At 37.3% G+C, this 12,207-nt stretch overlaps 1 protein-coding gene across 3 annotated transcripts in view; it reads left to right on the top strand.

The window, feature by feature from the left end:
- The window catches only part of lrriq1 (leucine-rich repeats and IQ motif containing 1), a 60,558-nt gene that overhangs the window by 10,392 nt on the left and 37,959 nt on the right, over positions 1-12,207 (top strand). For all 3 annotated transcript variants that reach the window (XM_034032623.3, XM_034032620.3, XM_034032622.3), the window contains exons 15-16: positions 4,381-4,560; positions 11,650-12,144. In XM_034032623.3, coding sequence (XP_033888514.3) covers positions 4,381-4,560; positions 11,650-12,144 — 675 coding nt within the window. The remainder of the gene's footprint in view (positions 1-4,380; positions 4,561-11,649; positions 12,145-12,207) is intronic.

Raw genomic sequence — 12,207 nt, 5'->3', positions numbered from 1 at the left:
AAAAAAATAAAAATAATGTGATATCTTGTAACAATTGTAAGTCGCCCTGGATAAGGGCGTCTGCTAAGAAATAAATAATAATAATAATAATAATAATAATCATAGGATCTGTAGTCCCTAAACAGCACTTAAATACAGTACAGAGGCACTAATGTGGATGCAAGTTAATACATTTCCCAACATCCTTTACACTCAGCAGTTCGAACTAGGACATTTTGTTTTTTTCCTGGGAGTGCTCCAAAATAATTTGCACTAACAGGAAATTTGTGTTAAGTGAATTCTTATTATAAGAAGTTATTTACAATAAGCAACTGCTAAATTTGGCAGGACCTTATAGAAAATTCATACTATCAGGAAATGTGTCTAATCTGAGTTTGTTTTAACGAGAATTGACTGTATATATTGTACCATTGCGTGTGAAATAAAAGCAGGCTCCACACAGGCAGTATGGTTCGAATCAAGCGGTTTATTTAGCACAATAAGATGAAATTAAAGGACCACTAGCTGCGGACCACGCCCAAAATAAAATAATAAAACCTGTCTCTGTCTAACTTCAGGCTATCCCCCCACTCTCACTCTCACGTTTACAACTACCACACTTGCGCCAGCACACGCACCACCATTTATTCCCCCCTTTTCCTGCACCCACTAACCTCGGGCATGCAATAGCTGAACCCCGGATTTCAGGGCCTGGAAGCATGTTCAGGATTGGTGGATCCGGACAGGCGGGCATCCATGTACCTCCCCCTGCTGGCTAGTGGCGTGGAACTGTGGAACACATAAACAAACAAACAAACAAACAAAGGGGACAGGCAATGAGTCCTGCTGCAGCGCAAATGCTTGGGTTGTTAAAAAAAAATAATATATATATTATTTTTTTTTATTTACCGTAAATACACTTAATTGCATTTGGCTTACAATGCACAACATTTTAAAACAGATTAAGTCACCAACATAGTATTGCAGGATTTTTAATATGCTACAAACCACACTCAACCTATAAGTATATTAAATCATACTCTGTCCACAAGAGGGCACATAGACCATTTGAACACTAAACTTTTCCTTATGGCTGATTTTATTGCAAAGACTAAAATGTGCTTAATTTCCATATTGCATGAAGACAAAAAAACTCCTAGAAAATGCTATGAAATTCCCTTTTTACATTTGCAAACATTTTTTTTTTTAAATACAATGCTTTAATTTCTATTTCTATTTATTTATGTTATTAATTTGACACCTTTCTTTTAAACTTGGAATACTTTCAAGTAAAAACAAACTGCTCAGAGACACTACATAAAACTGGCATGTTTAATTTGGATAATGTTCAATAATATCTAGTATGGCATATTTATTACACAACATTACATCTCTGAAAGTACCGTGGGAGCTGTGTATTAGATGGTATAGTCCAGTAAAATAGTTAATTTCATAAACTACTGAAAATCATTACATATCAATATCACTGTATCATTAATAGTATGTGCAATGAAAAACAGAAATAAACATTCATTGCTAATTTCAGCATCAACTGTATTTTTCTTTTTAGTGCATGGGAATAAATTTCCCTGGCTACAAAGATAAAGTTGGGGTGTATGTATTGTATGTGCCATACTGATCTTTTGGCGATACAGTAGTCTGTCGCGTATTCGACTGCGGTGGGATCAGAGTAAGGGCGGAGATGTAAAAAGTTGGATAAATTAATCCTGTTTTAAACATCATTATACACAGCGGTAACAATTATTATATTCACACAATTATTGTTTTGAGAGTCAACTTTTATTAGGGAGCTCCCCTAAATCCCTTGCTTAGAAAGACACAGGGTAATAATGCTTGAGACAGAGTAGCTGTCTGCCGTGTGGGTGCGTGCATTCGCTGCTGAGTGACAGGCAGCAAATTGAGACAGAGGTTGAAGTTGATATGCCCTGCAGGTAAACAGGATTTACTTACATATCAACACACTGAACAGCTCACGTGACACTACTAGCAATGGTACCACACGGAGCACATATAACACAGTGTACGAAAACTTTGGTAGGATCTACAATCTCCAGACTAATCTTCTTTGTTCAATAATAAACTAATGTTGCTGAAGAGCTTGATCATGGCGGACAAACTGTAATTGCGGATATGTGATGGGTGTATACATTATGGATTACTGTACAAACAAAATAACAGAATTGTGATAGAACTTGGTATGGACATTCTGTAGCATAGATTCTAAGGGAATTAGACAGTTGTTCATAATGAGTGATGGCCTCTGATTGGTTGTAATAATTAAGGCTTCACTCAAATGTTTGGTTTATTTGTGTAAAAGACAATTAATACAACCTTTTTTAAATTATTATTTTACCGTTGGTTATAACTGTTTCTAATCTTTGCTTTAGTGAGTTTAATATTTTGACAGTATCTATTGCCCACAGGGAAGGTTAGATGTTACCATGCTGTTAGTGGTTTTTCCACCATGTTACTGCTTTACATTACCTACTAACCCTTTCAAGGCAACTTGGCTAATTCTAAGACGTGAAAACAAACTGAAAGACTTGTTGCTTTAACATAGAGCTTTTGCAGGTTCCGCAGTTCACTGTAACTTAGTCCAAATGTTCAAATGAACTTTGCATAACCCTTAATGCCAACAATGGAATTAGCTCTAGTATTTCCCGATTTGCCCAAAACTTTAATCTCTGGCCAATGATAACACCAACTAAATTAAAGTACTAAGGAATATTGGAAAGTAATGTATTCTAAGAGCTTTCTGAGCTCATGAAAAGGAATGATTAATTTAACCTCTTTAACAATGGTGTTTGCAAGGAAGTTTTCAATAAGTGAAATATAGGTTTAGTCCTTCTTGAGGAAAGACACTGCTAGAAAAACTACAGCTAAGAACACGCTGATCTGAGATACATCCACCCTGAATTAATAAACTGTTAATGGCACATTTTTATTAATCATTCTTGCACTACAGTACACTGTGCGTTTGTCCAAGGCCATCACCACCACCATTTCATTTTTTTGGTTTTATTTTACCTGAAACAGTGCTGTGAAATACCATTTAAGTTTTTTGTCTATTTTTATCTGAATAAAACAGATACATACAAATGGAACTGATAGACAGTTTGTGCTTATTAAATACCTGGTTTCAATGGAAGCATCATTCCACCCCCTATAACCCTGGTCTGGTGGGGTGTTGAGCACAGGCTTCAGAGTCCATCTGAAAACATGTTCTTACCCCATGGGGTATATTTCATAATATCCTATGGCTGTTTTTCCTCTCATGTCAAAGCCACCAATTGCTGCTCAGATGTAATCACTTTAGTTTAAAGTGTCCAGAAACAAATAAGGATTGGCAATCTAAAGTCCAGGCATCGACTGAAGCCCAGATATCCCCTTGGCCTTTTATCTAAGAACATGTCATCACATACTTCTTCCGTGAGTGCATCAGCCTAAAACAAAAACATTTGTTCTGTGTTAAGAACAATCTTCTTGACTCTCAAGGGTCTAAATGTCAAACTTGGTATATTATTTTCAAAACATTTAAGTGATTTCAACAAAAAAAAAAGTTAAAGATAGAAAACTCCCAAGTTAATGTTGCGTTTCTTTGTTCTTGATATTTGAAAGAAAACTCATTGGTCAAGATGTACTGTAACTGTACCTTTCACTTTGAATATGGCTGCCATGTTATGTTATACAATATTATAATATTATATTATTAATATTATGGTCATCTGACATTTTTGCTTTCAGATGATAGGCCAAAGTAAACAACGGGTATTGTCCAGTACAAATGAACCCTTTTGTGGTATTAATTCTGCAAAGCTGCCACACTGTCAAACCCTTACATCTGAAATGATTTGAGGTATTACATTCATATTTGTTGGCTTATGTAAGCAGTGCAGGATAAGTGTGTTGGTAATCTTGACATTAACCAAAGTAAGTTTTCATTGCTGAAATAAAGTTTGACATTAATGGAACTTGTTTCTGTTTCAAAGCTCTTTTCAAAATGGCTGCTCTTGTTCACGGGTAGTGTAAGGATTATTGCCCACATTAGTCAAACAGGTAACACAGCAATAATGATCCATGATGTGGTACCAATAATGTTACTGAAGTTTAATACAACTTTGATTAAAATATTAAAGAAAATGGTTACAAGGTAATTGTTAACACAATGAGAGTATCAAAGTGGGTACCCTTTCTGTTTTGTTATCTTTGTAAAAAAATACAATGTTTCTATTTTGCTATATCAGTTTTCTAAAAATGCATTGACAGAATGAAGCTCATTGAGACAAAGACAAAAAACATTTGCACTTTTCACAGGATATTGAAACTGAACATAAAATATGTGAAACAAACTCCTAAACTGTTGCTCTTAAATTTCTTAAGGTCTTCTTTACTAGAGGTTTTGCCTGGCCTAAAGAAGCTTAATGGAAAGTGTATCCTTTCTACTGGACCTTCTCTCCCAGACAGAAGCAACAGACCACCACCAGGGAGTTTCCTGGCACTCTGTCAGGCCCAGCATCAACAGCTGGAGTTATTGCTCCAGAGACACGATAGTGAACTAGGGTAAGTGTTTTTTCTAGATTCTCCCTGTCTCACAGTCTCTCTTTCTCTCTCTGTTACAAGCACATTGTTTTTGTGTTTTTACATGTCTACACATAATATTTGTTTTCCAAAGCCACAATTCTTTAGGTAGTATAAACAACACACAATTGTATGTATTATATTATAAGATTTTTGGTCTGCTTCTATGCTTTATGTTATAATTAAGGCTATGATTTTGGCACAGTCATTTTTAATACATTTCACGGACAAGGTGCAGCAAAAAAACAAGAATTCACGGAAAGTTCACCAAATAATATAGTTTTAGCTACATCAGCATACAAAAGAGCTTTTAAATAGTACACCAAAACCAATAATATAAAGACTATTGCTTTTGACTACTGACCAGTTTAAATGTTACTTTAGAGTACAAAACTTACAGTGCATACTTCAGACTGACTTCAGTTTCTGGTCGGAGTTGAGAGTCTCCGACCCTGTGAGAAAAGGGGGAATTACATAATCTACAATCTTGCGACATGCGTCTTTTTTGGAAAGGTGTGCAGCCTTAACATATTGTCAAACCTTTCATCTGTTCTAAAATATCTCTCACTGTCACATACCCGCATCTCTCTGAATAATGTTTGATAGATGAAATGGTAGCCGTGTTAGTACAGAGATGATAGACAAAGAGAAGGAGATGTGATACCTTTTATTGGACTAATTAAACAATAATTAATCACAAGCTTTCAAGACCTCAAAGGTCTCTTCTTCAGGTGAAAGTAAGAAAGAGAGATTGATGTATACATTTAAAGGTGAAAATGTTTGAAATTCTTGCTTTTGGGTTCTGTGTTGGTTGAGTGGACGGATGTACCAATGGCTTTTGATTTTTTAAAATCCTGTTGTAGAGGTACAAACTCTGTACATCTACTTAAATGTATCCAATTTCGCAAATGCAGTCTGTATTTAAAGTATGAACAACATCTGCAACCACTTTACGCAGTCAGAAGGGCTGCGACACGATACGTCCCTTACAGCAAATAGTGAAGCTGCCCAGCTTTTAGCTGTCTGCGCCTGACGTATCACATTCATCTGCAACAGAAGTACTGTATGAACCAGGCTTTAATAGATTTTTTCCATGATTCTGAAACAAACAGCATGTTGTAAAGAAAACCTCTAAGTTGATAAACTTCTGTTCTCCGATCCATTTGTTCTTCTGTCTTTACAGAAAACTGCTCTCACGATTTGTTTTGCTTCTATCTCGTTCGCTGACCTACATAGCTACACGTAAATGCTGCGTACTTACACAACCAAACAATTTACAGATTCTCGTAGATTTGTATTTTCAGTGCATGACATACTGCATTTTTTAAGGGAAGTAAAGAAAACGTTAAATCAAAAGTGTTTTTACATCCATTTCTAAGATTTCTCTGACTTTTATTCAAATTCACAATTTCTGTGACAAAATCCTAGCCTAAATTATAATCTAAAACCTCTATCTTTTTATGTAAATAAAGATTGGAAATATATAGCTCTGCATGTAAATACACAGACGTAAAAATACCAATACACTTTTATGATGGAGCTAGTGCTTTAGGAAGCCAAGATACAGCAATTTAATCCGAAGCCCTGTGTCTTTTATAGACCACCAACAAATACACTGAGGTTTCTTCCACAATGTTTTGCCAGTTTGTCCTGACCTTTGCGTATTGCACTGTGCAATAGAAGGGTAGTTTAGCTCCCACACTAGTTTGGTTTGATGATTAAAAACCCTAGAATTGTATGACATTATTCCACATTCTATGATGTTTTGTATGATGTGGACAACGGTCCTCTTGGGACTAAGCTGAGACCACCATCATCATTTAACTTTTGACCTGGCCTGATGTCAAACTAAGGTTTCCAGAGGTGAAGGAAAGTTCCATGGCCATTGTGCTGCAGACATCTGGAAAAAGATGTTATTGTAAAGTTGAATCAATTAAAAAAGGCAAGAGTATTTTAAATTACAGAGCATACAGTACAGCACAATTAGGATATTGGAATGCATATATACGTTATAAATTCCAAAGTCTCTTAAAGTTCTATTGCTTTAAATAGACAGCCTTGTTTGGCTTGGGGTCAGATTCAGAGTGTTGTGAGGCTGAAGTTTCATGGCTTTATTCTGAAACGGCCCTACTAAAAAATAAAATAAAATAAATAAATAAATAAATTATGGAAACACTTTTATATAATTTACCATAATAATATGACACAATTTTAAATGCTATGTTCCTGTTTTATTATTTCTGCCAATTGGAGATGGTTAAGGCAAAATAAAATACCCATGAATTGATATAAATATATAAATGATTGAATTAGTTATCCTAGGGTAATCTTTCTGGAAATTGCAAAAGGGCTAAAACAAACTCACAAAAACCACAAACATATTGTAATAAGTAAGAGCTTTATTGACCTAGTGGTGAACCTGCAGGTATCCGGGTGATGTTTAATGTATTTAATAGTTTAACAGTATTGAAAAGAGTGGACAGATGCTTTGGCATGCATTACCTAGGGGTATAAACATCAACCCTGTTGACCTAGGTCATAATGGCGTTTACTGCAAAGGTCGACAGGATGGGGCAGGGGGAAATCACCACAGTGAAGAGAATGAGTAGGCATTTAGAATATAATCTTTGTACTGTTTTAATTCCTAGTGTGAAAAGGGCCATTGTATCACATCCTGCTATATTCAAGCATTACACACAATACCTAATATAAAAGGCTTGTTGCAAGGCATATTAAGCATCTTTTCATGGTGGGAATAGAAATAATGTCATGCACTAAATCATCTGTAATATTACTGTAATATAAATTATATTCCTTCAATTGACATAATATATAACCAGGGGTTCACATAACTGGTATGCAGGTACGCATGCGAACCAATAAAGAAAAATGGGGACTTCCATATTGTTCTTTAAGATGCAAATGAGTACCGTCAAGACAAGAAAGCATTTTTCATAAAGGCAGCGAGGGCATTCACGCTTGTAAGGTGAGCCATACCTGCCTAACCTCTGGATTTTTCCCGGAGACTCAGGGTCTCCGGGTCATAAAAATGGTAAAACTCAGTGCTATATAAACAAAACTTACTATGATTGATAATTTAACAGTAAAGGGCAAGTTTAAAAATACAATACTTAAGTTGATTAAAAGTTTTCTTACCTTTACTTGTAGATAAAGTCTGCTCTTCTCTCTTTCTGGGTTGTGAAATGGTCATTGACCTGGTCGTACCAGCAAGGGTTCTTTTCCAGAGCCTTTACAATCCCATTTTCAATGGAGAGAATTGCTAGGTTTTTAAGGCATTCTTGTGCCATTGTGTTTCTTGTATATCTCTTTAGCTTCTTTCCACACTGGCAAACGTTGCTCCGATTGCAACTCAGTGTCCGAATAGAAAACTTGCAGCTCTGTTTTCAAATGTTCCGCATCGAAAAATCGGCCATATCCCTCAGTTAAGCAGTTAAATGCTATATCTGGGAATATGTTCTTCATTGCTGCAAATTTCTCGCGATTCAACAGCTGAAGGAATTGCAGCTTATCTGGGGTTGCATATTGATGACGAATCTGGAGTATTAAATTGTCCAAAATGGGAAAAGTACAGTGTGCGGTATTGCTGCTTTACGTCTTGGAACTCACCTTGCAGTCGGCGACTCTTTCTCTTGTGTGTGTCAACTGGGTCTTCTGTTAAGTTTTGTGCAGTGTATAAATACTTCTTCAGTCATTTTCTCCTCTGTAGAACGAAGCAGATTTTCGATTCTGCTATTGCAGAACACAGCATCCATAGCCTGTTGCTGAATGATATCAAATACTGTATCCGTAACAGAAAAATCCTGGTTGAATGTGAAAAACAAGAACGTGAATTCGAAATCTTCGAGACTTCAAATGAACCCACTTGCACCTCTGATGATGACATCATCATTCATGCCCTCCGAGTTGAGAATGTGTGAGAAAGTCTCAACCAGATTATTGGCGATTGTGCTGACGATCCTTGAACTGAAGTTCCAGCGAGTTAGAGCATTTTTTGGCAGTCAAGGACAACCAGTTTCTTCCAACAAAGCTACCCTTTTGGTGGATTTGTAAAAAAAAAACAAAGTGAATCTGTCACAAGGCTGGCTGAGTGGTGACACGTCAGACCCGGAAGAAACACACAGACAGACGGTGGTGATGAGTAGCTGAGTGCAAATGGTAGCACTCAGTGTTTATTAACAAAATAAAAGGTTTAAACAGAACACAAAAACAGGACACGGCACTTTACGCCAAAATAAAAAGACAAACAAAACGTACTAACACACAAAACAAGTGGACGAACGTTAAACAAGTACCGTGCTGGCACTTCCAGCACGCTGTAGCAATTGTTATTTCACCTTCACTCTATTTCTCCTTTCTCTCTCTCCCGTTCTCCACTCTCGAACACCCAACCCCGAGTGAATGAAACGTGCATCTATTTATGCAGTTGTACCGAGAGTCGATTGCTAGTCAATCATTCAATTGGAATCTCGGTACAACTGCACGTGAATTAATTAAGTGTACTCCCGTGACCACACATTACATTTTAACCAGCACGTGAAGTGATCTGTGCCATCCTCATGCCTAAGTACAAATTTACCTTTTTAAATACACGTGAAACACAGACCCATTTATATCCCGTGTACCAATCTCTATACACCAACATTAACACACGCAACATACAAGACAGAAATGCACACAGGGGCGGAGCACATTGCCACAGAATCCCACTAGTGTTGCAAAGAATACTCTGGCCTGTGTAATGCATTTTGCTCCTTGGCTTAGCACCAGGTTTAGACGATGCGTGTAGCAGTATAAAGACAGCACTTGGAGCCACTTCTCATGCTTTGGCTTGTAGCCCGTTTTAATTTGGAAGCCATCACTGCAGCTCCATCATATGTTTGTGCAACCAGTTTCTCTTCAAAATCATACTCTGCCATTGTTGTGCTAAGGAGGTTGAAAACTGACTGTGCATCTTGCTCACTGGTTACGTCAAAAAACCCCAGGAAACGCTCTTGTATATTTCCCAATTCTTCCACATACTAAACAGTTATAGAAAGCTGAGAATGACAGGCAAAGTCAGTTGATTCATCTATCTGCCATGCAAAAAAGGTTTTTATCTACTCAAGCATGGATAATGAGATAGAAGAAATCAAATCATTCTGAATTGTTTTTGACATTCTTGTAAATACGCTAGACTGGTCAATATGAGTGGCAAGCAATTTATCATAGCAAGCTATTACCCCTGTGAGCTCCCATTAGTTCCCCTTGTTTAAAGAATCCGCCATCTTGTCGTGCCCTCTGAACGATAATTCCTGGCGTCCCAAGAAAGTTGTTGCATCTATTAGAAGTTTTAAAACAGCCCTGTTGCTTGTCACAGTTTTGTTGTGTTTTGCTATCGTGCACCTTCATCTATAACATGCTCAATGCGAATTTGTCCTAGCAGCTTCAGTTTCACTTCGGCATTGACGTGGTCTTTTGCTTTGGAATGTCATTTTACTGCTCGATCCAAATTTTTTATATCATTATATCCGTATTTTGTCCAAGTGCTAGCAGAAATACAGAAAAGTAAACAAGGTCAAAAATACAGGCGGCTTGTAATCACGCTGCCTGTCAGCCAATCCACTCATTTTAATTGTCATTCCAGTGACAATTAAATGATCTAGCAGTAGTACTTTTTTTCCCAGTATTTTCTTCTTTAGCAACTGATCTACCACGTTCACGGCAGAATTCACTATAATTTTAATATACAAAAATGAAATCATGTTTCCTACCTTCGTCCAAAATCAAATTGAATAATATTCACCTCACATACAGAATTGTATTAAATTGGGTGAGGTAATAATTATATTGAAACGAGCAAGGCTGGAAGCATATCCGGAGACTTGCCTCCCTTGATAAAAAAAAAAAAAAAGTTGCGATTCATCCAATGAAAAATCGTTTATAGCACGTGATTTTTTGCAGTTTGTATTGAAGTCTATTGCAGATAGGGAAAACCAATCAAGCCAATGCCTCCGGCTATATCAAAATAGTGTTAAAACACAGATTTTTTGTGTGTGTCTCTCTCTGTATATTATAAACAGCTATAACATTTAAGATACATAAAAAAATGCACTTGATTGTGTGGTTTAATTATATATTATATATAAACAGAACACAAATATAATAATAATTATATATAATATAATTTATATAAAACTGAATTTTAATTTCAGATTTTTTGGGGAGGCACTGCCTCCTTTGAGGAGCCTCCCTTGGTGGAACCACTCTAGTTCATAAGTTCACTAATTCCCCTGTATATAATCAATCAGACTATATCAATGCTTTTATATAACACGATCATCTCTTTAAATTTATTTGGGATTTTTCTGAAAATGTAAAAAATGGTTTAATGTACTAAGACAAACTTCTGTTTACAAGTACTTCTGCACAAATTACAGGAAAAACTTTCACATAATTTAAGGAAGGATTAAAGGGTGCTCCCGAGTGGCGCATCCAGTAAAGGCGCTCCGCATGGAGTGCAGGATGCGCCCTATAGCCTGGAGATCGCAGGTTCGAATCCAGGCTGTGTCACTGCCGACCGTCACCGGGGGTTCCTATGGGGCGGCACATAAATGGCCGAGTGCCACCCGGGCAGGGAGGGCTTAGGTCGGCAGGGGAATCCATGGTTCACCACGCACCAGCCTGTGGCCGATAGGGCGCCTGCAGTTCTGCAGTGGAGCCATCAGATCTGTGTTGTCCTCCGGCACTATAGGTCTGGTGGCCTCGCTGTGGATCCGCAGTGCGAAAAATGACGTATTGGCAGGAACACGTTTTGGAGGACGTATGTTTCAGCCTCTGTTTCCAGGGGGTTGCAGCGGTAAACCGGGATACAAATAATAATTGGGCATTCCAAATTGGGAAGAAAACCAGGGTAAAAAAAACATTGGCGACGACTACATTTAAAAAAAAAAAAGGAAGGATTAAAATGCTGGTGCTCTGAATTAGCATTTTAACCTCAGCAAAGAAAGAATAACAGTACATTTGAGGAATAAGTCAGTTCAGTTAAAAATAATGATGTTTGCTTTTTAACAGGTCACTCTCTCCTCTGGAAGTCATGACGATCCGCAGCCGGCAATGTGATGAATTGATCAAGCTGGCTGAGGAGCACAGATATGCTCATGAATATGGGGACCTGAGTGTCAATGACGGAGATGAACCAGAAACTCTGAGCAGCCTTTTGATGCAAAGAGCCAGTGACAGGCATCATATCCCTTTTATCAGTCGAGCCAAGGAAAATAACCAGGACCCAGTGAATCTTTCTAAAAGATGGATCACTCCTGGCCAAGTTCAGCCTACAGTCAGTTGCTCTTTTGTTGGCCAAGATATGGGAAATGAAGAAAGCAAAGTGCCTAGAATGAAGGCTGAATGTTTTGCCATTACTGATGGGGAAAGTAAAGAAAGTGTGCTTGGAGGTACAAAGGGCATAAGGTACACTGTTACTCCACACCTAAGAAAGGAAGCAGAGCACCCAAATGCAAGCCTGGTCATAAAGCACCTCCATCGTGATCAGAAAAAAGACTTACAGAAGTAATGCTACTGGTTTATTTTTTTTTTATTTTTTTTTTAATATTCAAAATACAGTTTAAAATG

The sequence above is a fragment of the Acipenser ruthenus genome, chromosome 14, assembly GCF_902713425.1.
Source record: "Acipenser ruthenus chromosome 14, fAciRut3.2 maternal haplotype, whole genome shotgun sequence".
NCBI lineage: Eukaryota > Metazoa > Chordata > Actinopteri > Acipenseriformes > Acipenseridae > Acipenser > Acipenser ruthenus.
Note: the sequence above shows the minus strand (reverse complement) of the source record. Positions and strands in the feature narration are given on the sequence as shown.